Source organism: Vulpes vulpes, chromosome 3, assembly GCF_048418805.1.
Source record: "Vulpes vulpes isolate BD-2025 chromosome 3, VulVul3, whole genome shotgun sequence".
NCBI classification, from domain to species: Eukaryota; Metazoa; Chordata; class Mammalia; order Carnivora; family Canidae; genus Vulpes; species Vulpes vulpes.
Window position 1 is genome coordinate 108160643 of NC_132782.1, and position 25204 is coordinate 108185846.

The 25204-nt window shown below is 51.2% G+C and overlaps 1 protein-coding gene across 1 annotated transcript in view; it reads left to right on the forward strand.

Moving 5' to 3' along the window:
• Nucleotides 1-8318: 8318 nt before the first annotated feature.
• Nucleotides 8319-25204, forward strand: part of USP7 (ubiquitin specific peptidase 7) — a 63540-nt gene continuing 46654 nt past the window's right edge. The window contains exon 1 of the mRNA XM_072753880.1: nucleotides 8319-8516. Within this exon, the coding sequence (XP_072609981.1) occupies nucleotides 8426-8516 (91 nt within the window). The 5' untranslated portion in view covers nucleotides 8319-8425. The remainder of the gene's footprint in view (nucleotides 8517-25204) is intronic.

The window sequence follows — 25204 nt, forward strand, 5'->3', positions numbered from 1 at the left end:
AAACCTGCCTGGAAGTGGTGCCAGCGTGTGTATCCACTGATTTGACATAAACTGTTTCCTGAGCAAGAGCGAGACCTGCTCCTTGATGGGCACCCAGAGCCCAGCCGGGTTGCTGTGCCCCGTATGTTGAGTGTTCAGAGATGTGGGAAGAGGGGTTCCAGGAAAGGGTGTTTCCAGCTGCAAGGATGAGCCAGCTTCTCACGCGATGAGGGACCCAACTTACTCTCTTGAAGCAAGATTTTTTCTGCTTCAAAATCCCCTTTTCTCCTGATGGAGCAGCCTGCAATCCAGACCTCCAAAACCAGGCCCCGGGAGCACTCTGCCCATGTTTGTTGAATGAACGAATGCGTGTGGGGTTCAGAAGTGTTAAATGAATTTTACTTTTAACGCATAGATATTTTCCACCCTCCTTGCCAGAGATCTTTGTAAAATAATGTAATTATCCAGGTCAGCAGTTTTTATTTTTGGAGTTTATTAATAGAAAAGTAAATTGAGTCACTGAATAACCCAGTGGCAATTCTGAAGGCATTTTTGGTTGTCACAGCTGGGGTTGGGGGTGCTCCTGGCCTCCAGTGGGTGGACCAGGGATGCTGCTAAACATCCTACAGGGCACGGAATAGCCTCCCACAGAGGATGAGCCGGCCCAAGGGGCAGTGGTGCCGAACCCATCTGAAGCAAGGAGCTTGGGGACAATGGAAGGCAGCACATGGCATCTCAAACTTTGCAGCTGGCAGAATTGTTTGAAATCCATCTCCACCACTGCCTACCTATGCCTCAGTTTCCTCTTCTGTACAACGAAAATAACAATGCTTTCTACCGGAATGCAAAGCATGCCACAGTGGTTAGAGATGTATTTTATGGAATGAGAGAATACCATACTTCAAATCTTTACCTTATTTTTTTTTAAGCTAGTAAAACACAGCAAAATTTAACATTAGGACATTATGTACGTTCATTCTATGTGATCATTACTACTCAATTTCCAGAACATTTTCGTGACCCCAAAAGGAACCCAAGAAGCCATTTAGCAGCCACGCCCCCCACCCGCATACCCAGCCTCTGGCACCCACTAACCGGTTTTATGTCCCTATGGATTTGTTCACTCTGGATATTTCATACAAGTGGAATCATAGAATACGTGGCCTTTTACGTCTGGCTTCTTTCATTTACTAGCAATTTTTTTTTTAAGATTTTATTTATTTATTCCTGAGAGACACAGAGAGAGAGGCAGGCTCATCAGGGTAGCCTGATGTGGGATTGGATCCCAGGACCCTGGGATCACGACCTGAGCCAAAGGCAGATGCTCAACCACTGAGCCACCCAGGCGTCTCAGTTTTTTTTTTAGGATTTTATTTTTAAGTAATCTGTACCCAACGTGGGGCCCAATGTTACCACGGTGAGATCAAGAGTCGCACGCTCCACCGACGGAGCCAGCCAGGCGCCCCCTCATTTATTAGCATGTTTTCAAGATTCATTGGTCTTGTAGTGTGTACCAATAGTTCATTTTTTTAGCAGCTGAATGATTTTTCCATCGTGTGGTAGACCCCATTTTGTTATCCATTCACCTCTCTGTGGACATTTGGGCTCTTTCTCCCTTTTAGCTATTGCGAATAGTGCTATGATGAACATTTACTGTTATGAGGTTTTGTCAGAGACCCTGTTTGCAGTTCTGTTGGCTACAGACCCAAGAGTGGAATGGCTGCATCACTCTTGTGCTGGTTTTGCATTCGACCTCTGTGAAGAAAACCTTCTGCTGCTACTTGTTGCCTGAGACACTGATCGCCTTCCTTCTACTGTCTTGGTTTTGTCATCTCTAAAGAGGGGTGCATGACAGTTTTATTTCACAGGGTTGTTGACAGATTACATGAAGGAGTTCATGTAAAGTCCTTGGAAGGGTCCTGGCAGGAGGAGAGCACTCAATAAATGAACTTTACTTTTAACGCATAGATATTTTCCACCCTCACTTACTTAGCGATGAGTATTGCACTTACCTAGTTGTGAGGATTAAGTAGAGTAGTCATTTAACCCATGTTAACTGGCGAAGGAACCAGTTACTTATTCCGTTTCTAGTTGGAGCTGAGACAGTTCTGTCAAGGATGTACTTAAGGTGACAAACTTTTAGGTGAATGTTGGCCACATAAAAACAGAGCGGTTGCCTTGGAAGTAAAGGATGCTTGCTGAAGATTTTGCAGGATTCGAGAGCAGTTCTGTGGAAAGGTGGCCCCGTGTCTGTTTTCCAGCTAATACGGATGAGAAAGCAGTGGCAAATGCAGTTGGGAAGTGATATCACATTTGGGGATTTACATTGAGGGTATAAAGGAAATCTCTTTTTTTAATGATTTTATTTGACACAGAGAGAGAGCACTCACAAGCAGGGGGAGCAGCAGGCAGAGGGAGAGGGAGAAGCAGGCTCCCCCGCTGAGCAAGGACCCCCCCCCCTCCCCAGGGATCATGACCTGAGCAGAAGGCAGATGCTTAACGGACCCAGCCACCCAGGTGCCCCAAAAGTAATTCTCTTACTAATATATTTCTATTGGGTTATGGGGAACCAGATGCCGGGGTTCAGATCTGGGCTTGTCTTTCACTAGCTGTGTGACCTTGAACTAGTTACTTAATCTGGAGATTGCACTGACTCAGCTGTAAAATAGCACCTGCTTTGTAGGGTTAATTTGAGAATAAAAGAGTTAACATATGGAATGCTCTAAACAGTCCCTGGCCCGCACAAAGTGCTCTTTAACCGAGTTAACTTGCCCCCCCCCCCCCCAATCACATAATTGAAAATATCCCATTGTTCCATATTCTTAACCCTTTTAAGAGGGTCTGACCAAGAGGGCTGGATAATGGCTAGTTGACTAGTTTTCGGAAACTAGTTGACTAGTTTTTCCAAAAACCGACAACTCTACAAAAGAAAAGAGGAAAAGAAAGCACCAAAGTCTGCCCACATTTTCATGGCCTCTTATCACTGGATCTTTGTTTTGATTCAGCCCAGTCACACTACCAAAGCATCTTTGTGAGCTGTTTTTCAAAAAATAAAAACAAGACGCTAACGTCTGCACGCACACGTGGCCAACCCTGAGCAGTCATTGTAGCAAAGAGCTTGCATTAACATTTTGCCCCTCCTTTCCCAAAACAGGGCCCAGGAAAATGTCAGTCACGTGACTTTGTTTCAATGAGACAGACACCCTGTGGTCATTTCTGTTCTTGATTATCCCTGAGGGCAGCCCAGCCCCTGGCACACAGTAGGTTTTTGACCCATGACTGGTTTTGTGTGAAAGGATGGTGGGCCAGGAACTGGGGGCTGGGGTCTCATAATGTCTGGTACATGAAGCATTTAAAGTCTTATTATTTCACTTGACTTCCAACAGCCCCTTTAGATAGAAACTGTCTTCCTCAATTTCCCTGGTAAGAATCTTGGGTTCAGAGAGATGGTTAGCTTCTCAAGTTCAACTTTGCAGAACCTCCTGTGAAACCTAGGTCTTTTGGTTCTGAATCCGAAAGCCCCTTACCCTCCCAAACTGCTTCTAGCCTCATGACCTTGACCTTGGCCGAATGCCTCATCTCTTTTAAGTTCATATCCTCCTAACTAACCCCGGTGGTGGTGGGGTTAGGCCATTTTTCCAGGCCTGGATTATCTAAGAATTTGGTTATCCTGAAAAATAAAAAGCTCCCGTGAATTCCATTTTTCCCTCTGACACTTCCATTAACTTATTTTAGACCCTGGCCAACATAGCTGCCAGGTAGATAAATATTTTGGTTCTCAAGAAGAAAAACCAACCAGCTGTTTATGCCAAGTCATGGCACGGGCCCTGGGAGCAGCAAAAATATGTTTTGCTCAGAGAGTAATGATAGGGTGGCCCCTCCCTGCACCTACTGACTCTATCTAATGACAAGTCAGCTGCTCCAGCAGTTCCTGTCTCCCCGGTTTCCCATGTCTTCCTTAGGTCCCTGGTCTCTGAACTAGGGTAAGGGTTGTGAAATTTAATTTTATTTATTAATTTGAGAAAGAGAGAGAGAGAGCGTGCACGAGCAGGGGGGTAGACGCACACTCCCCACTGAGCAAGGAGCCCAATGTGCAGGACTTGATCCCAGGACCCTGAGATCACGACCTGAACCAAAATTTGACGCTTAACCTACTGAGCCACCCAGGTGCCCAGGTTGTGAAATTAAAGAAGAAAAAATTGGCAGTGATTAAAAACGGTGCCCTGAGTAGCCTTGGCCTTTATAGCTCTGGGTCCTTTGGAAGCATCTTGGCATTCAACCTCCCAGGAAGCAAGCATTACTCAGCTGATTTGCGTCTTCTGTAGCATTTTTCCCTACACACACCCCTTCTGTGAGCAAATGGGCTTTACAGCTCATGCAGACAAGATTCCACAAGGGGAAGCTGCAGATAAGCTCGCAGAGGCCTCTGGAATGAGTAACTGAGTCTGGGTCCTTTTCTGAGGCCCTAAAGGACACTGGTATTGCTTTTCTCGAGTAGCCTATGTGGCCTAGAAGTAAACTCCCCACCTACCAGCTACTCCTCCGCGAAAGATAAGGGCAAGGAGGCAGGAAAGAGCAGAAGGAAAGAGCAGAGGAATCCTTCCGTTAAATCCTTACAAAAGGCCTTTATTATTATTATTATTTTAGGATTTTATTTATTTATTCATGAGAGAGACACAGAGAGAGGCAGTGACACAGGCAGAAGGAGAAGCAGGCTCTCTGCGGGGAGCCTGATGTGGGACTCGATCCCAGGACCCGGGGGATCACGCCCCAAGGCGAAGGCAGATGCTCAACCACTGCAGATGCTCAACCACTGAGCCACCCAGGGGTCCCAGGAAAGGCCTTTTTAAAAATTTTATTTTATTTTTTTAAAAAGATTTTATTTATTTATTCATGAGAGATACAGGGAGAGAGAGAGAGAGGCAGAGACACAGGCAGAGGGAGAAACAGAGAGAGGCAGAGGGAGAAGCAGGCTCCATGCAGGGAGCCCGACATGGGACTCGATCCCAGGACTCCAGGATCACACCCTGGGCCAAAGGCAGGGGCTCAACCACTGAGCCACCCGGGCTGCCCAGAAAGGCCTTTAAAGAGAGTGGGGCATCCTCTGTATCCCAAACAAACCCTTGGCTCCTAGCAGCAAGTAAACATTACCTGGGGTGAGATCATTCACTCAGTCTTTATTGAGCATCTATTATGCACCAGGACCTGTGCTAGGTGCTGAGGTTATAGCAGTGAAGTTATTCCCCTTGAGATGCTGCTAGGATAGCAGACAGTATTTATGTGTTTTCATTTTTTTATTGTTGTGTAATAAATCACCACCAACTCAGAGGCTGAAAACAACTTCTCTTACCTTCCTACCCAACTCCAGCCTATCAGCAAGTCCAGCCAGATGGACCTGTCAACCCACCTATACCTGTCCTCTTTTTCTCCATATCCATTGCACCTGTTCAGTTCATCTCCGCCCCTCCCCTAGATTGTGATCAGCCTCCATTCTGGTCTTCCTCCCTCATTCTTGGCCTTTGCAGGATACTCTTTTTGAAAATAAAAAAAAAAAAAAATCAGTGTTGCTGTGATATGATTCATGCATCATACAATTCACCCACTTAGGGTGGATAATTGAGTAGTTTTTAGCATATTCGCGGAGTTGTGCAACCATTACCAGAGTCAAATTTTAGGATATTTTCAGAACACCCCAAGAGAAAATCCGGTGCCTGGGAGCTGACACTGTTCAGATGCCTAACCCCTCAGCCTTTAATCTGCTTTCTGCCTCTATAGACTGATTTGCCTGCTCTGGGTGTTTCCTGTAACGGGGAGTCATTCACTCCGGGGGTCTTTTGTGTCTGGCTTCTTTCCCTGGGTACCATGTTTTCAAGGCTTATCTATGTTGGTAGCATCTCCCAGTTCCTCCTTTTTAATTGCCAAATAGTATTTCATGGGATGGGAGTAATACCACATTGGATTCGCCCACCATGCCGGGCCTCCCTTTTAACTCATTGACTTCCAGGGTTCGTTTTGAACCAGGCCCCAAAGACAGGTTGGGTGGCGCGGAACTGGGTAGGCATCACTTGTCACTCCCTGCCACCCCTCCGTCCACCCCGAGGTTCCTTTCTGCCCTCCCCCAAGCCTCTAGGGAGCTGGAAGGGAGGATTCCTTTGCATCTGAGAGCCGCTCATTAGCATTTGTGAGAATTTGTGTGAATAACAACACCTCTTGGGGATCTGGGGGTGACCCGGGGACTGGGATGGATTCCTGGTGAAGTCACTCCTTCCCTCTTGTTTGCTGCCTTCCTCGGTTCTAGCAAGACATTCCCCTGGTGGGAAACCTTCGGGTGTATGAAATGCCCGTGTGCGTGTGGTGGGGGGCGGTGGGGTGCCCAGTCACAGGTGAATCATACATTCATCTAACAAGTACGCATCTGGGACACCGCAGCGGAGAACAAAACGTTCTTTTTGGGGTGGGGAGATGGGACAGTTGCAGCCCGGCGGGAAAACTGGATAAAAGTGCAGGGAAAGGAGATCGGGAGATAGGAGGGAGATGAGAAGTGGGACGGGAACCACAACTTCTGGGCCATTTTAGGGCAGAATCGTATTCTCCCTTGAGACGGTCACCTGGGTGGACAGGTGCGTGGACGGGTCTATCCTTTCGCCCACGTTCTCATCCACCTGCGCTGCCTCGGTCACCCCAGGAAGCGAAGCTGAGACGCCGCGGTTACAGCAGTCGGGGCTCCTGGGGCGGCGGTGAGGGGCTCCACTACCTGGCTGGGGCCGCAGCGAGAGCCCGCTTGTCCCCGCTGGCTCCTGGGGCCCGCGGGGAGCGGGGAGCGGGGAGCGGGGAGCGGGGAGCGGGGTCCAGAGCGCGGCGGCGGCGGCGGCGGGTGCGGGTGCGGGTGCGGGTGCGGGTGCCGGCCTCCCGCCTCCCGCCTGGGTCCCCCGCCCTGCTCGCCGCCCCAGGTCACGCGGAGGGCCCCGGGGTCGGGGGGTCGGGCCCGGGCCGGGCTGCGGCGCTCGCCCCCTACCGCCGGGAGGCCTGGGGGTCCGGGGACCCGCAGCGCCGCGCCCAGGGGCTCAGCAGCTCGGCGGGGGCGGGGGGCGGGGGGCGCGGGGGGCGCGGCGCCCGGGAGCCGGAGCCCGAGCCCCCAGCCCGAACCCCGGTCCCGACCCGAGCCCCCAGTCCGAGCCCCTGCCCCAGCTCGAGCTGCAGCCCGAGCTCCCAGCCCCAGCTCCGACCCGAGCCCCCAGCTCGAGCCCCTGCCCCAGCTCGAGCTGCAGCCCGAGCCGCAGCCCCAGCCCCAGCCGCAGCCCCGAGCTCCAGCCCGAGCCCCCAGCACGAGCCCCTGCCCCAGCTCGAGCTGCAGCCCCGAGCTCCAGCCCGAGCCCCAGCCCCAGCTCCGGCCCTAGCCTTCGAGCCCCTGCCCCAGCCCCAGCTCCCCTGGTCCCGACCCGAGCCCCGAGTCGGAGCCCCTGCCCCAGCCCGAGCCGCAGCCGCAGCCGCAGCCCCCGCCCCGAGCCCCTGCCCGAGCCTCAGTCCCCCAGCTCCAGTTCCGGCCCCAGCTCCGGCCCCTGCCCCTGCCCCAGCCCCCCTGCCCCGGTCCCCGAGCCCCGGCCCGAGCGCAGCCGCGGCGGGCGGGCGGGCGGGCGGGCGGTCCGAGGCGGCGGCGGCGGCGGCGGCGGGCGGTCCGCCGGGCGCCCCGCCTCCCTGCTCCGCCCTCCGCGCCCGCCGCCTGCGCCGCCCGCCCGCTCCCGGCTCGCCGCTCGCTCTCGGGCCCCCCATGCGGATGTGACATTTCACGCCGCCGCCATTTTGAGAGCGAGCCGAGCCGAGCCGAGCCGCCGGGCGCCGCGTCCGCTGCCGGAGCCCCGACGCCGCCGAGGAGGCGGAGGCCGCAGCGCCCCGAGCGCGGCCCGCCCGCCGCCGCCGCCTCCGCCCGCCGCCGCCGCCGCCGCCGCCGCCCCGGCCCCGGCCCCGGCCCCGGCCCCGCAGGCCCGCCGCGGCCGCCCAGGCCTCCTCCTCCTCCTCCTCCGCCCGCCGCCGGCCCGAGGCGGGGCTGACCCCGCGGCCCGCGCCCGGCCGCCCCCCGCGCCCCGCCGGCCCGCGGCCCCGCAGCCCCGGCCCCGGCCCCGGCCCCGGCCCCGGCGGCGGAGGAGGCGGGAGGAGGCGGGCCCCGCGGCGGCGGCGGAGGCGGCGGCGGCGGCGGCGGCGGCCGCAGGGAGCGACGAGGCCGCCCGGCCCGGCCCGCCGGCCGCCCGCCCGCCTCGGCGCCGAGATTGGGCGAATCGCGAGCAAGTACGTGCGCGTCTCCCTGCCGCCGCCGCCGCCGCCGCCGCCCGCCGCCCGCCGCCCCGGGGCCGCCGCCGCCGACGACGCGCGGGAGGAGGACGAGGAGGCCGCCCCGCCGCCGCCGCCGCCGCCGCCGCCGCCCGCAGGCGAGGCCCGGGCCGCGGCCGACATGAACCACCAGCAGCAGCAGCAGCAGCAGCAGCAGCAGCAGAAAGCGGGCGAGCAGCAGCTGAGCGAGCCCGAGGACATGGAGATGGAAGGTGAGGCCATTGTGGCCGGGAGCCGCGGCGCCACGCGGGGGGCTCGCCATCTTTACGCGGCGGCCGGGCCGGGCCGGGCCGGGCCGGGGCGGACCTCGGCGGGCGGGCGGGCCTCGGCGGGCGGGCGGGCGGGCGGCTGCACCGGGCCGCTCCGGGCCGCTCCGTCACGCCGGCCCGCGCGGGGGCCGCCCGGAGACCCCGGCCCGGCCCATTGTCCGCCGCCCCGCGCGGGCGGGCGGGCGGGCGGGCGGCCCGGGGTCGCCGGGGGTCGCGGGGTCGCGGGGTCGCGGGGTCGCGGCGGCCCGGCCCCTCCGCGGACGCGGGGCCCGCCCGCACCTGCCCGCGCGCCGCGGGGAGAGCCCGCCCGGGAGAGCCCGCCCCGGGGCAGCGCGCGGCGCGTGCCCCCACCCCCACCCCACCCCACCCGACCCCACCCCACCCGACCCCACCAGACCCCACCAGACCCCACCAGACCCCGGTCGCTCTTTTCTTTAAAACGCAAAACAAAACAAAACAAAACCGAGCACTTCCTAGCTTGCTTCGGGCTTCATTTTTAAAAACACCTGCAAAAGGAAGGGCACATGCTCTCCGCGCTTGCACCGGGCCGAGCTCTGAGCCCAGCGAGCACTGTTGGCCGATCAGTTGTTTGCTTCTGTTTTTTTTTTTTTGAGGGGGGGGGGGTTGGGTGGGCAGTTTGGTACCTGACTCTGTGCAGCGCCTCTCCGCATCCGGCCAGGTGTGCGTGTGTATGTGTGTGAAAAACTGCGAGCCGCTGCACATGGCTACCTGCGGCCGAATCAGAGCTGACTCGCCGAGGTAACTGGATTTTCTGCCCATGTGGCAGCGGTTCTCCCAGGTGCCTTGAGATGTGCAAGGTCCTGGTTGCAAAGGTTTGGCGTCAGGCGTCTTTGGTTTGCACGGCTGAGGCAGAGGGGGCCATTGGAAGGCATCTCTTAGGGTTCATGCCCCACCCCCGCAACTGCTTTTAGGGGGAGAGAAGCCAAAGAGGTCTCAAAAGGTCCTAGCTCTCTCTCACCTGCCTTCAGGGGTCCAAAAGGAAGGGGGGTACCTGAATGAGCAGAGGGGCAGCAAGTGTTCTTACTTTGCTTTGAGCAGAGGTCTTGGGTTGTAAAATGAATGGAACCTTGCTGGGGAAGCTGAGTGAGGCCAAGCACCCCTCCTCCCGTGGGGTGGCCACACGTGTGGGACGCCACACCCTCGTTGGTGGGAACGCTTTAGCGTGACTGGTATTTCCCTGCAAATAACTTACCACCGGTAATTGGATGTTCACCGAAAAAAAAAAAAAAAAAAGGCTTGCCAGATTGCAGAAGGCAAAGCGGTGGAAATGCCTGCAGAAAGCGCTTCCCAGTGGTACTTAACAATGGCAGTAATGGGGGACAGGAGAGCAGAGTCCACGCCAAGGACCGGCCTCTGTGTTTCACTTGGCCTCAGCAAGGCAGTAGCTCCACAGAGCCTTTGGCACGTGTGACTTCACCAGCTAGTCGCGGGCATATGTTGCCGAGACAGTTTTGTGTATTCTTTCTAGGCCGCGTAACAAAAAAGCCTTGCTTCTCTGGTTTCTTCTTGGATATCACTCAGTCGAGACAAAAGTCCAGTTAGTGCTGGCACACGGATTGCCCCTGTACGTTGTCTTAACCACTTTGCAAGTGTCTTTGAACATGAGCGAGAAGTAATAGACATGGACCTCGCTGAAGAGCCTATTTCTGGTACAGAGCTGTGTGTTTGGGGAAATAGTCATGCCCACGAGTGCTAAAGGCTTTTCTTTCTGTAAGGTGGGAGAGCTGTTGAAGGGTGGTGGAAGATTTTTCAGAAGTCCGTGCATGCTTCCAAGACTACTCTCTCTCCTCCTAGGGTTTTATTTTTACATCCAGGTTTGCGTTGGAAAGGCCACCCCTAAAATCAGTAAGGTGCACGTTCGCTAGTGTCTCAAAGTTGGGTGGCGAAGGTTGCGGTTATTGCCGATTCCTTAAACTTAAGGATCTCGTTTCTTTTGAGCGGACCTCTGTCCCAGATTCTTTATCCAGAAGGTACCTTGTCTCTGTGGGACCTGCGATCGTCAGTGCCTGGTGAGCACCTGCAGGTGTGTGGTTTAAAAAGCTGCCTGTATCTTTGGCAGTCTGTGCCAGCCCTTCTTAGCCTTCCCACTGCTGAAACGCGGTGGTGGGTTTAGATAGCGTAGTCTAGGATCTGGAAGCGTGAAGGAATCCTGGCTATTAAAAGCCAGAGGGGTGGGATTTAGCGAACGTCAACTCTAGTTGGCTTCGTATGCCAGGCTGTGGTAGTGCCTTGAACCTGCCTGGCGTCTTTGCCCTGAGTCCAGTTGAATCAGCAGCTGGAACCTGTCAGGGTTCTGGTCAGCCTGAGGAAGGGAAGGCTTTGTCAGTGAGGAGCATCCTACCCGCCCCTCCTGGGCAGGGCGGGTTTCGAAGGAGCTTGGGAGACTGGTTTGGTTGGTTGGCCCCCCCCCCCCCCCCATCTATAAGTCAGTGTTAGTTTGCTCTCCTGCTCCACTTTATTGGGATAGCATTTGCTTTCAACCCAACTCTGCACAGCCCTTGCATATCCGCTGGAGAATAACAACGCTCAGGATTAGTTATTTTAAAAATGTCTCACTCTGAGCCGTTGGGAAAGTTATGAAGGGTGAAGGACAGAGAGGGAGAAGATGGGGGGTATGTGCTGGCAGTTCACTGGGGTCAGGCCACATACTTCCTGTAAGGCCCGGAGCAGTTGATCGCACGTTTCGGGTCGGGAGGCAGATGAACTGTGGAGGGGTGGCGTTATTAGGTCTGGCCAGGAAGGAATTTGCCTAGCAGTTTATTCATTGTCTTAACTCCGAGGAGGCCCCGCAGGCCTCTGCCCTCTGAGTACTTGGGAGGTGATAATCTGGTCTGTGTTAATGCCCTGTCCAGTCAACAGGAAGTTTTCCCAAGGCCTTGTTTCTGCTGCATAGACCAGCAGGCACAAATGTAAATACCCTGGTGTTTGTTCCCTGGTTCTCCTGCCTGTGTGAGCAGTCTCTGTTTCAGAGTGTAATCTCTCAGACTAATGGGGACAGACGGTTTCGTTAGACTTTTTTTTTTTTTTTTTTGTACGACACCCAGACCCCTGCCATCAGGACACCAAGCTGGGAGCAAATCAATGAGTCAATCTGCAGTTTTTGCAAAGAATTGATCATTGACGTCTGTGTTTTTGTCGGGGGGAGGGGGGCAGCAGTGCTAGTGGGTTTCTGTTTCTTTCAAACACGTGTGGGTAGGTGGAGTTTCAAGTTACTCTTCTGCTGAGGCAGGTTTGGGAGCGGAAAGTGAGTTGCCTTGCACACGTGCACGCAGGTAAACCAAACGTGCACATTTTATTCTATTTAAAATGCAAGTTTCCTCTCCAGGGAGCACCGTAACGAGACAAAAATCACAGAATATGAGAGTATTGATTCTTCTCTCACCTTAGCTTTGGTTGGTAAAAGAACTCTGCGGAGCTCCAGAGTCGAAAATCAACTCTGAAAACCTAGAAGAAATACAGACAAAATTAGGCCAAACCTAGAAATGTCTGACTCGGAGCCTGTCAGGTTTTGATAGGATTGGGAGTTAACTCTCCATGGGTATCGGCCCTCCTGATTTTCTCAGGCTGCTGATTTTGATCATCTCTGAACAAATACAAGATTGAGAACAGACAAATATGGGAAGGAAGCAAACACCTCCTCTTGATTTTTTTTTTTTTTTTTTTCTTTTTGGAATTAGTCTTGCGGAAAGGGAGGAGGAGGGACCATTGAGTAAAGAGCTCTTCGTGGCGGGGCAGTTGTGGTGCCTGAGCACAGCCTCGGCCCCACCTGAGTTTGAGTGTGGACTTTGCCTTTTAATTGTTGTGTGACCTCACGCACGTTGCTTAAGCTCTTGATGCCTCAGTTTTTCTGCTTCCTTGAAAAGGAGGTCAGTCTTATCTTGCCAGGTAATTGTGAGGGTGGAGGCACAGAGTGCTTGTCAGGTGCCGTACACCACAACCATGAACGTGGATGTTCAGTTCATGGTGTTTTTGTGTGATGGTAAAGCCTCGCCCCCCCAGGAAGGGAACAAAGCATGTGATTTTCGGGGGTGTGCAAAAATGCCCTGCGGTCATTATATCCTAATGGGCATTGGGAAGAAAACCTAACCAGCCTCAATTTCGGCACCACTCTGGACCCCTGGGCTTGAGATGCCTCAGTAGTTACTTAAGGTTCATGGTCTTAATATTTTAAGAAACGTGACATGGGTGATAGAGGAGATGGGACCTGGGGCATTGCAGTACATGGGTACTGCCGTGTACTCAGCTGAGTGGCCCTCTGATAAGTGTATTCTCGTTCTTGGGAAACTTTTAGAGCATCTAGTGATGACTCTGGAGTTGGGAAATCGAGTCACCGAATCTCCAGACTTTGGGAGTCGGCCCTCTCTCTGGATCCCCACATTCTGTTGCCAAGCCCTTTTGGTTTTCCAGCCACCACCCTAAGTGAGGCCCCTGTTGCCTCATGCTGGGACTTTGCAATAGCCTTCTTACTGGTCTCTGCCTCCATCCTTCCTGCAGCTCACACAGCTATGAATGAAGATGGACTGCCTACAGGACTGCTTTGCCCTATCACTGCCCTGCTTAAGGGGGTGCAGGTGTGCTGCCTTCCCTGGATGTGGGAAGTCGCAGAATCCAGGCTAGGCCATGAGGACCCTCAGGATTGGCCTTGGTCTCCTTTGTGCTTTGAGTGCCGAGCACACGCAGACTTGTGCTTCGTGGGGTGCGGCCCCGGCTTTGGGGCCGATGGCTTCTCCTTCTGGAATGCAAACAGGACAGGTACCCCAGGACAGTGGTTTGGAACCACTTCCAGTGCCATCATCTTCTCCTTTCTGCTTGTCTCGGCTGCTTGGCCTGCAGTTAGAGTCCTGTGGACCTTGTGGTCATCACTTCTGTACCCCCCTCTTCCTTGATGTTGGATTGTTTGTGTGGAAGGTGACATCTTCTGTTCCTTTTCTGGTCAGTGTACTTGTGGGAGATACTCATTCAGGAAACAGCAATTCTGAGCCTGAAACGTGGGATGGTGGCTGGCTGGCTGGCAAACAAGGTGGTGTGTGAAAGAGAAAGCTGAAGCCATAAACCCAATGTTGCTTTGATAGCTGCTAATTCGGTTTTATTGCTTTGAACGTAAGTTGCTTCAAATGGCATTTTTGATCCTTTTGGAAGGAAAAGGTGGTTTTCCAGACAAGGGCATTGCTGGACCTTCATAAATTACGGAAGGTCTCTTCTGAGTATTTTAAATTTCTTTTCGTCACTCTCTCTGGTTTTTTGGAGGAGTTGTATGCAACTGGGTATTTATTTCTGTTTGATTTCCAAGGCAGAGGGATCTTACTCTGGAGACCCAAGTGTTGGAACGAGGTATTTCTTGACGTGCCCTGTGACAGAGTTAAGTGTTCAATGTCACTTGCTTCATGAACTTGTTCTGAACTATTTTGGACTTAAGAAAGTTAGAGGAAGCAGGATTTTAAGTGTCATGCGTAGGCAAGAGTCAGTTATGCCATTTTTCTAGTAAGTTAACACATGCCTTGGCTAATGAGAAGTCAGACGTGTTGAAATTCTCTTGAAGAGAAGCAGGCCTACTTCTGAGGGTCGGTGAATTAAACTTGGGAGTTGGCAGTGGGGGTAACGAGAAAGTTTCTTATGTCAGGAAATACATTGACCTGGGCAAGAGCTGAATGCTTCCAGAACATAGTGAGGTGAGGGCAGGGCCCAGTGAGGCACCAGTGGGAGCCTGGGGAGGCAGAGCAGTGTCTGGGAGGACACACCCTGAGAAGTGGAGTCCGGTCCTCCTCGGGGTGGAGGCTGGCTGAGGAGAGTGTGCTCCGGGGGTTGCGGTGAGTGCAGAGCTTGGTGCCTGGCGTGGGCTGGGCCCTCCCTGGGCTGTGCGAACGCTGCGTGGTAGCCAGTTCAGTTCTCAGGGCGACCTTGAGGTGTGCAGCCCACGCTTCTGAGGTGGCGGCTGCTAATAGTGACTGAGATGCCCAAGTGTCCTTTAGAAGAGCCCAGGTCACCTGCCTGAGGGGCTTCACCTACCCAGTGTTTGAAGCCTGAGTGTCAACTTGGAGTCTCAAGAATGGCCGGTTCTTTTGGGGGAGGAGGGCATGGAGAATCTAAAAGCTGTAGAGAGGGGATGCCTGGGTGGCTCAGCGGTTTGGTGCCTGCCTTTGGCCCGGGTGTGATCTGGGAGTCCTGGGATCGAGTCCCACATCAGGCTCCCTGCAGGGAGCCTGCTTCTCCTCTGTGTCTCTGCCTCTCTCTCTCTCTCTCTCTCTCTCTCTCTCTCTCTCTGTGTCTCTCAAGAATAAATAAATAAAATCTTTAAAAAATAAATAAATAAAAGCTGTAGAGAATTAGATTCCACTGTGCCACCACAACAGTTCTGTGTGGTTGTCCTGCCTGGCATAGAATATTCAAAACCCAGGTCCTCCCCTGGTTTGAATTGCATGTGGGTGGCTAAATCCCTTTTCCTGACTGGTACTGATACTGGTAGGGCAGTGCCAGGCCTCAGAACATCCACCGGGGCAAGTCTGGCTCTCCGAACAGGTTGCTAAACTGGCTTCTGGTTTGGAAATCAGTTGTATGAGTTTATTAAGGTGACCCATACTGCAGATCGTGATACACCCCAGGGTGGAGCCACAGGTGTCTGGGTGGTAATCCGACTTCCCTCAGCTCCCCCTCCTGCCACCCGATTCATCGTACTTTCAGGAGTCGATGGGGGGCTTTTTCCAGGGGAAATGGGGTGCTGTTGCTCTGCCGTGTCTGCTGAGCAAACCCCGTTAGTGGAAGGCCCTCCCTTATTAAAAGGCTCGCGGGCTGTGTCGCTGGGGTTGCAGGTATATTTCATCAATGCACTTGGGGGAATTCCTTTTCTCTCAAGGCGCTTAATTGACCCTGGGCACTGGCTGTCTTAAAACAAGTACGTGTAACACGTCTTGACTGTTCCCGCAGCTGCATAGTCCTGCTCGTCGTCCTAATGCTTGCTGCTTACGTTAGGTCCTTCTTACATTCTTACTGTGGAGGAGACAGGTGACGTGGAGGAGACAGGAGACAGTATTCAGTCAAAGAAACTGTATGTGAAGTGGTTAAAAACATTCCTCAATCCATATCTCTGTTTTGTAACCATTGTAGACACTTGTAAGAAATACCCCCAAAGATTCTCCGCTATTCTCTCTTATATTTTGAGGAGTGTGTTAAGGATTAAGAGGGTGCACAAATAGGGTGGGAAAAGCCTGACTAGCAGAATGCCCTCAGAAGCATCTGGGAGGAGGGGCAGGTGGTTGTGGCCTCCTCCTTGTGAGCCCCAGCCTTGGGGCTGCCCCTTCCCCTCGAGGCTGGGAACTGTGGTGGCTGAGGAACTGCTTGGATTGGATTGGAGTGGTGTGCTGCCCTAGCCAGAAGGATTCCTCATTTCTCTGAAGCATTCCGGGTCTCTTCCTGGTTCTGCTGAGAACAGATTGAGATCATGTTCCTACGTTAGACCCCCATCTTTCTCCAGAAATCCACTGGTTTTCACATGAGGGCAGGAGCAGATGCCCTGTGGGGGGAAGGGCCTGTGTGGTGCATGACAGCAGCCACCAGTTGCAGGGCCGCAGTTTCAGGTTTAAAATAAAATTGGGGTGCCTGGTGGCTCATTTGGTGGAGTACACGACTCTTGATCTCAGGGTTGTGAGTTTGAGCCCCACGTTGGTTATAGAGCTTACATTAAAAAGGAAAAAAATCCCATTCCTTAACCAACTAGCCACATTTCAAGTGTTCCGTAGGCACATGTGGCTGATGGCCATCACATGGGACAGCAAGGTGCACAGCACATCTGCCTACCGGAGAAAGTGTTAGTGGCCGGTGCTGACCTACATGATCTGGTTGGATCCTTGGCTGAAGGTGTTCCTGGTAGTATTGGTATCGTGTTGAAGTTACAGTGTGTCCTGGGAAAGCTCAGGTAAAATGAATAAAATAGTTATTGGGCAAACCCTATAGAGCAGGGCTTCTCCATTTATTTGTGGTGAAGAACCAGGTTTTCCCCCCCTTAATTTCTAGCCCATTGTGGACAATTTCTTTCTTTCTTTCTTTTTTTTTTTTAGATTTATTTATTTGTTTATTCATGAGAGACAGAGAGAGAGAGAGAGAGAGAGAGGCAGAGACACAGGCAGAGGGAGAAGCAGGCTTCACGCAGGGAGCCCGATGTGGGACTCGATCCCAGGTCTCCAGGATCCCACCCTGGACTGAAGGTGGCACCAAACCGCTGAGCCACCAGGGCTGCCCCATTGTGGACAATTTCTAAATCATATTTTGTAGAAATACAGCGCAAATTACTTAAGTGAAATAAAATAGATCCACAAAATACAAGCCCCGGTTTATTATTAAATTCAACAAATGTAACATTAACTGTTGAAATCAGTTATTAGAACAAACATACATACAGAGAAAGAAAATTACAGAAACTGTTTATGTTCGTTGAAAGTGTGGGTATAGGCCATTAATACAGAGAAACTCGATTACACTTGTAACTCTGTCGTTCCACCATGGTAACCAAGCACAATTTTGTGTGAAATAGCAATTCCCCCGTATTGAAAGCCTACACGCACACTTTGAAGGAATGCGGCATACATGAGTAGTTTTTAAAGTAACAGTCTTGCTTCCTGCTCAGGTGGATGGCACGTCTGCTGCTCACAGGGATGATATTTATCCAGACCACTTCTGTTTTGCTAATACACCTATGAGTCCGGTGCTACAGAGGTACACTGAGAATGGGGAAGCAGGTTTCTAAAGCAATTTTGCAGAATTTATCTGTGGACAGCTTCAACTATCCTGTTAAATGTATAGCCAAGTTATCTTTCATTCAGATAAATGGATTGCGGGTTATATATACTTTTGGTTTACAATTAACAAATGAACACTAAAGTCTCACAAGGTGTAATGGGGTCCTGTGTGACGTCCTGCCCGGTTTGACAACTCCCAGACTGCCCTGTGCTTCCGTGTTGTGGGAAAGTCAGGTGGCTGGAAAGTTTCTCTGCTTGCTCTTTGTTGTGCTTAGGTCCACAGAGGGCACCTTTTTTTGTGGGCTCCGCACAGGGCATGTCATCTTTAGCCCTATTCTCTTGGCTTTCCTGTCTGGTTTCCACACAGTCGAGGGACTGAGCCTTGCTCCTGACTCCATTGCACCCTAGTGGCAGCAGAGCTGTCTTTGCTGTGGCGCTCACAGAGCCCAGTTTGCAGGACAGACACATAGGAGTCCCCTCTGAACTGACAGGTAGGGTGCTGGCCACCCCTGGGTGTGACTGCCTGAGTGCAGGTGCCCAGATGCATGTGTGCAGGGGAAGCCCTTAGGGGAGGGCTCTGGGGGAGCAGTGGACAGGAGGGGGCTGGGCCACAAAGTAGGGATGGGACTGGCTTCCCTGGGGAAGGGTCGGTCAGCTGAGGCTTAGCTGAGGAGGGGACACAGCTGAATTTGAGGAGGAGGCTGATGTAGAATAGCACGATGAGGTTGGCTGAATCAGGACCTGTGACTGACAGGTGTAGGATCTGTGGTAGGTGGAATAATAGCCTCCAGAGATGTCCAGGTCCTGATCCCTGGGGCCTGTGACTCTTACTTACATGGCAAAGGGGATTGAGGACCCGTAAAGGGAAGTTTATCCAGCGCTACCTGGGCGGGCCCCGTGTAATCTCAAGGGTCCTTACGTGTGAAAGGAGGAGGTCGGGGTTGGGGTGTGTTGGGTGTGGGTGTGGGTGTGGTGTGGGAAGGCCATTGCTGGCTCTGAGGACGCAAAGGGGAACCAAGGAATGGGGGAGGTCTCTAGAAGCTGGAAAAGGCAAGAAAAGAGATTCTCCCCTGGAGCCTCCAGAAGGGACACAGCCCTGCTCTTGACATCTTGATTTTAGCCCAGTGAGCTCCGTTTTCAGACTTCTATCTCCAGAACTGAAAAAGGAAACGTGTGTGTTGTTTAAGCCACTGTTTATGCTAATCCGTTCCAGCAGCGATCAGAAATACAGGATGCAGGGATGTGGGTGAGAAGCAGCAGCTGTGTGCCCCACATAGGTAGCTGGCCTCAAACCTGTAGGAGGCTTTGGAGAGGCTGGAGGAGTGAGTGGCGGCTCACCCTCCCTGAGGACTTCTCTCTCGGTGCCCGGCTGTCCACGTATTATTAACTCCTGTGCTTCTTACTACGACTCGGGGATAGGTGCGTCATCATCCCTGGGTTACAGTAGTGCAAAACCAGGCACTGAGTCATTACTCGGGGTCAGTGATAGGATTTGAACCCTTGCAGTCTGGCTTCACGGCCATTTGCCGATTCGTCATTCCCCTTGGTCGGGAGAGTTGTGGTTACTGCTTCTTAGTTGAAACACCTGTGCTGCCTTCTCCCACGTCTTACTCCACCGCCCCAAAGTGGTACGCTGCGATTGGGCGTCGTAGCTGAACGTTTCTGTGTGGTTCACCACATGCTTTGAATATAGAAAGTAGCTCACTGCCAGACCTGGCCGGGGTCGCGTGTACGTTTCAGCGAGTTGAGTATGGTGGCAGGAGAAGACACAGAACAAAATAGTAGGTTTTTAGAGGTAGATTCCTCCTCCTTTGAGAATGAAGGTAACTGAATCAGGTATTCAGTAACACGTTATAATAAGAGCCTGAACTCAAATAAATCATCCCCAAAGCAAACCATTCAGAATTCTGAGTATATGGAGAGATGAAAAATTGAAATTGAGAAGGCTTAGTGGGGGCCGAGGGCACAGTCATACTGCATTTCAGAGTCCCTGATTCTGCGGACCTGGGTACCAGAGCCCTGGATTCCTTAATGAGGCAGGGGCTCAAAGAAGCGGGGTGACCTGGGTGACCACCCTCCTTGCCTCATTAGCTGCCAGCTAGCTGTGTGGCATTGTTTTTATGGCATATTTTGAATATTTCCTTCTGGGCGTCTTTCCCTGACAGGGGGTTCAGGGGAAAAAATTTATTCATAGGCTACTTTGGGAAGCACATTTAATTTGGAAAGTGATTGTAGCAGTCAAAAACTATAGCAGAACAGTTTTAAATAAACCCTTACATGGCTGGATGCTAGTCTTCGCTTATTACGTACCTGATTGAAGGCAACTCAAGTGAATGTGGCCTTTTGGTCTTAGCTTTCCTGAATGTCCCCTCTGCTCACACAGTGCAATACAAGATCTTTTATTGTGTGAGCACAGGATCTTTCATTTCTATACTTTCCTCCAAAAGTATATATTTTTGGACATAACACCAGATGGGTGATTTCAACTCATGGCTCATAATAGATTTAGGATATTTATTGGTCATCATTTGTCCTTGAGTTTCTGCAGGAAAGAAAGAGGAAGATGGGAGACACAAATTCTGGCCTCAAGGGGACGCGGCCAGGAGTGAAGATGTCTAGAACAAAGGGTAACGTGCATTGATGCCCAGGTAGCTGCTACCACATTGAGCAGCATGTAGGCAAAATTGAGGCCTTCAGGCAAGTTGACTTGGGGGGGGGGGAGGGGAGAAGATGCAGATAAGTGCTGTGGCTCTCAGGTGTCCTAGTTGGGGGTGCGTCTCATCTTTGAGGTGAGTGTCACGGTGCCTGGTGCCAGTCCCACAGCGTCAGCGTCTGTGTATCCGACACAGCAGTGTGTGTGCTACCCAGCATGGGTGGGTACTGGTGGCCATCTTCAGTACTCAGGCCCAGTTCTGAAGGGTGATGTGGAAGGCATGGTCCCTGCCATGCTACTGAGTCGTTAGGATGACTTTAGAGTTGGTTCTGAATGACCTTGGAGGGTATATGTCAAGAAGGAGGACTGCTACTAACACATCTCAATGTTTTAGGGCCAGTGTTTCCTGGGGAATCGGAGGCTGTTATTTACAGTCTGTTTTCTCTTTTGATGAATTAAGTCCTTTCGTTGTTTTTTTTGTTTGCTTGTTTGTGTGGTTTTTTTTAAGGCCTTTTATTTTCCTTGAAATGCTGCGTCCATTTTGGGTATGTTATCAGAAGGCACTTGGTCATAGAATTTTGCTTTCACCCAGAAAAGTATCTGTCCAGCCCCCTGCTCTGCAGCTGAAGAGACCAAGGCTTAGAGGGATGCAGTGATTTCTAGCCTTATGCTGTCCAGTACTGTAGCCAGTAGCCACTCACAGCCGAGTAGATTGAAGTGAATTAAAATTAAATCTTCAGTTCCGCTGAGGGGGGCACTAGACGGAATGAGCACTGGGTGTTACATGTTGGCAAATCGAACTCCAGTAAAAAAAATATACAAAAAATATTCAGTTACTCGGTCTCGCTAGTTATCTTTCAGGGGCTCCAGAGCTGCCTCATGGGGATGCTGACTTTGGTATTGGGTGGCACAGCTCTGGAATGTGACCATTAGCATAGAACATTCCATGGGGCAGGGATGCTGCGGCCCCAGCCTGTGAGCTGAATTTTAGCTCTGCCTCTCTTGTACATGCTGCCTTGAACAGGATCAGCTGGCACAATGGAAAACCAGGCATTTTCTTCTGTAATTACTGAGGAAGAAGGTTCCCCCAAACTGGCTCAGCAGAGTGCAGACTTGCTGGTAATCTTGCAATCAGGGCCTTGGGCGGTGGGGGTGGTTCGCAAAGACACAAAAGTAATAAGATGTCTTTGCTTAAGGAAAGTCATCGGGACATAGATAGGTCCTGTGCACACATAATTACCGCAGGGTAGAAAGCGAGTGCCACCAGAGATGAGGAGGAGGTAGGGTTCTGGAAGTGAAGAGCAAGTTTACATCGGCTGTGGGGAAACAGGGAGACCTGGCACCATGGTGCTGGGGAGTGGGCTGAGAGGGACTGGTGCCTGGATGCCTAGCATGTGTTCCAGGGAATTTAAGGTGAAAGCCAGAGGCAAGGCTTCTGGTAGATGCTAGGAATGGCACCTCTGTACTTCCGGGACGTGGTCATTGTAGTGTAATTAACATACTGTGTGCTGGCTGCTTGCTTTGTTCCCCATCAGACTTTGAGGTCAGAGGACCAGGGGAGAGCCTGGGTCGTTTTCTATGCTGTGAACAGTAGTGCACTGCATTTTTGTATTTTAGTTTCAATCAGATGGGAACATGCCACAATGTTTAACGCTAACTCTTGATTTTACCTGCTTTGGTAACAGTTATAAATGGTTAGATTTGCACCACCCTTCTAGAAGTCTTCCGATAAAATGTGTTAGTCACCATGATTTTTAAAATAGCAGCTTATGTCGAGACATAATCCACATACATCACCATCCACCCATTGACCGCATACCATCCAGTGGGCTCCAGTGTAGTCACAGTTGTTCAACCCTCAACAATCAGATTTTGAACATTTTCATTCTCCCCAGATGAAATCCTATATTCATTAGGGACACTCCCTTCTCCCTACAGCCTCTGTGGTCAACAGTCTCTTCTCCCTAAAGATCGCTTCCCAATGTTTCCTATAAGTGGAATCCTACATTATGTGTTGTTTTGTGGCCAGCTTCTTGTGCCAAGAGTCCCGTTGTCTGCTTTCTCTACTGCAGAGTTGTATCCATGCGCCGTCGTGTGGCGCCTCACTCGTGTGCGTTGGCTCAGGCAGATGTGTGGGCTCTCCTGGTTCTGTCATCTGCACTAGGTTTTCGTCAACATGTTTTAAAGGGATTTGGAACTTTTTTCTGTGGTTCTGCATGCGCTTCAGTACTACATTGAGTTAACTGGGTGGCGCAGGGTGGGGATAGCAGTGTCATTTGAGGGTTCAAGCGAGTAGCAGTAGAGTTGAGGGATTTGTTAGATTTTACCATGCACAACCGTGGGACCTGCTCACAGCCTGTTGCTAATGGTGCTGGAGTCCATTGGGCATGTAGTCTGCGAGGGACGGCTAGTGGGAAGCAGGGTAAGTGAGGCTGAGCTGGAGCCACATCCCTGTGAGCGTCTCCTGACTTCCAGGTCCCCTAGCGGCCTGGCAGGCAGGGAAACCCCCACGCCTACAGGGCTGTGGGCTCCTTGGCTTCCACCTTCCAGATGGCCAGCATGGTGGCTCCTGAGATAGGGCACATGGGTGTGTACACTGGAGTGTAGCTAACTCAGCACACCACACAAATCCACCATTTGGTCTGGCCTTTGGACTGTCAAACTTTTTGTTAGTGGGATCCTGTTGCAGTTTAAAAATTGATGAGAACCCCAAAGAGCTTTCAGGTAGTGGGTTATATCTGTCACTATTTGCTGTCTTAAAAAGCTATAACTATGACCAGTCTTACTCATTTAGGAATAATAAACCAATACATGGCAACACAAATAATGTGCATTTTATAGGAAATAAATATTTTCCCAAACAAAAAAAATTTAATGAGGAATGGCATTATTTTTATATTTTTACAAATTTCTTTATTGTCTGGCTTAATAGAAGACAGCTGGATTCTGCTTTTTCTCTGTCTCTGCTTTCTATCACTTGCACTGTATTTTAGTGGAAGTAGAAAACCCAGTCTTACAGAGGTGTCTGGTTCATAAAGGGAGCAGTAGTTTAATAGCCTTTTAAGATAATTGTGACAGTTCTTTGATACTACACCAAATTTGGTAGCTTCTTAAGGTTAATTGCAGTGTGCCAGTTTGAAACCCTACAAATTAACTTTTTTTTTTTTTTTAGATTTTATTTATTCATAAGAAATATATAGAGAGAGGTAGAGACATAGGCAGAGGGAGGCTCCCCTGTGGGGAGCCCAATGCCGGACTTGACCCCAGAACCCTGGGATTACACCCTGAGCCAAAGGCAGATGCTCAACTGCTGAGCCACCCAGGTGTTCCCAAATTAATTATTATACTAAGATTCACTGGTATGTATGTATGTATGTAAGTATGTATTTATTTGAGAGAGAATAAGAGCATGAGTGGGGGTTGGGGGGGTGGAGAGAGGGACAAGCAGATTTGTGCTGAATGCAGAGCCCAGGACCCTCAGATCATGGCCTAAGCTGAAATGAAGAGTGGTTTAACCAGCTCAGCCACCCAGGTACCCCTGTCTTGTACTTGGAATGGACCTTTTCTATATGATTCATTGGTCGTTTGGAAAAGTTTGATTCACTGAGTTACCCAGATCTTGTAAATATTGACACATTGCATCGTACAGTTAACATTTAAAAAAAAAATGAGTGTAAGTCCCCTAAGTCACATTTATGTGTCCTAGCAACCTTGTGCTGTTACTTAATTGGGAACAGGGTTGTAGTTACAATTCTAGAAAGCTCTTTGGGACAAAGAGAGCTGTGACTTCTGTTAGGTATAAAAAGTCTTAATACATCCCAGAAGCATGGGTGAAGATGGTTGGGTGGTATTTAGGGTAGCCTGACTGTCCCCACCAGCAGGGTGGCCACTTGATGTGCATGGGCCGCTGCCATCGGGTGGGAGCAGGTGGTGGTGTTTGGCCCCCTGTGATGGGGAAGTGCCATGGACAGGGGCGTGGGCCAGATTTGTCCATCTTCTCCCCATCACTTGCAGGTGTTTATTAGATGATCCTGTTAAGATGAGTAACAGGTTGCATGAGAATTCAAGGAGGGAGCACTTAAACCAAAAATAACTTATAATTTTGATTATTTTCCTTTCTAACCCTTTATAAGGGCTACCATTCCACTTGTTAATACCTGTTTTGTTTCTCTCCTCCGTGCTCCCTCCCCCTCGCCATTTTCTCTATTTTCCAGAAGCTTGTATGGAACAGTTGGAACTCATTGGGAAATCATTCTAGATTCACTTTATTTTTTAAAAGATTTTATTTATATATTCATGAGAGAGAGGCAGAGGGAGAAGCAGGCTCCATGCAGGGAGCCAGATGTGAGACTCGAACCCGGGACTCCGAGATCACACCCTGAGCCAAAGGCAGACGCTCAACCGCTGAGCCACCCAGGCGTCCCTCATTCTGGATTTAAACATGATTTGTAAAACAGCACACTTCTTGATGTTCCTCAGTTTATTGGCACATAGTATGCGCCTGTTATTAAACATACTAGCTTTTAGTTCTGATCTCTCACTTCCCTGGCTCCTTCACATTTGCAGCTCCTTCTCCCCCGCCCCCCCCCCCCAAAAAAAACAACAACAAATTTTGATGCAGACATTTGTGCACTGCTTTGTACAAGACCATCTAAAGGTCTTGGGGCAAAGAAGATTCAGACCGTCCATCTTTTGTATAAAATCTTTTAGTTCTCTTTTTCCCAGATAGTTAAAGGATCTGAAACCATATATCAAGGGAGTGTTGTTTTAAAGAGTCAGTAGGTTATTTCTTATCTCTGCCCTACAGATGAGTTTTTTTCCCTTTTGTTTTTTAAATTACTATAAAGTGAAATTGACTTGCAGGCGGGTTTCTGTGACTTTAACACCTGTACAGATTTGTGTAACCATCACCTCAATCAGGATACATAGCGGTTCCCTCCCTGCAAAATGCTCCTCAGGCTTTTCTTGTGTAGTCACATCTTCCATCTAGTGCAAACCCCTGGCAACTGCTGATATGTCCTCTGTCCCTTACTGTTTTGTCATTTTGCAAATGTCATGTAAATGGAGTCATACCATGTAAACTTTTAGATTGGCTGCTTTCTTCAGGGTAGCATCCACGCTGGGTGTGTCAATCCTTCATTCCCTTCTGTGGCTCAGTAGTATTCCATGTACACGTGCACCAGGGTTTATCCCTGTTCCCATGGAAGGACATCTGGCTTGCCTCCAGT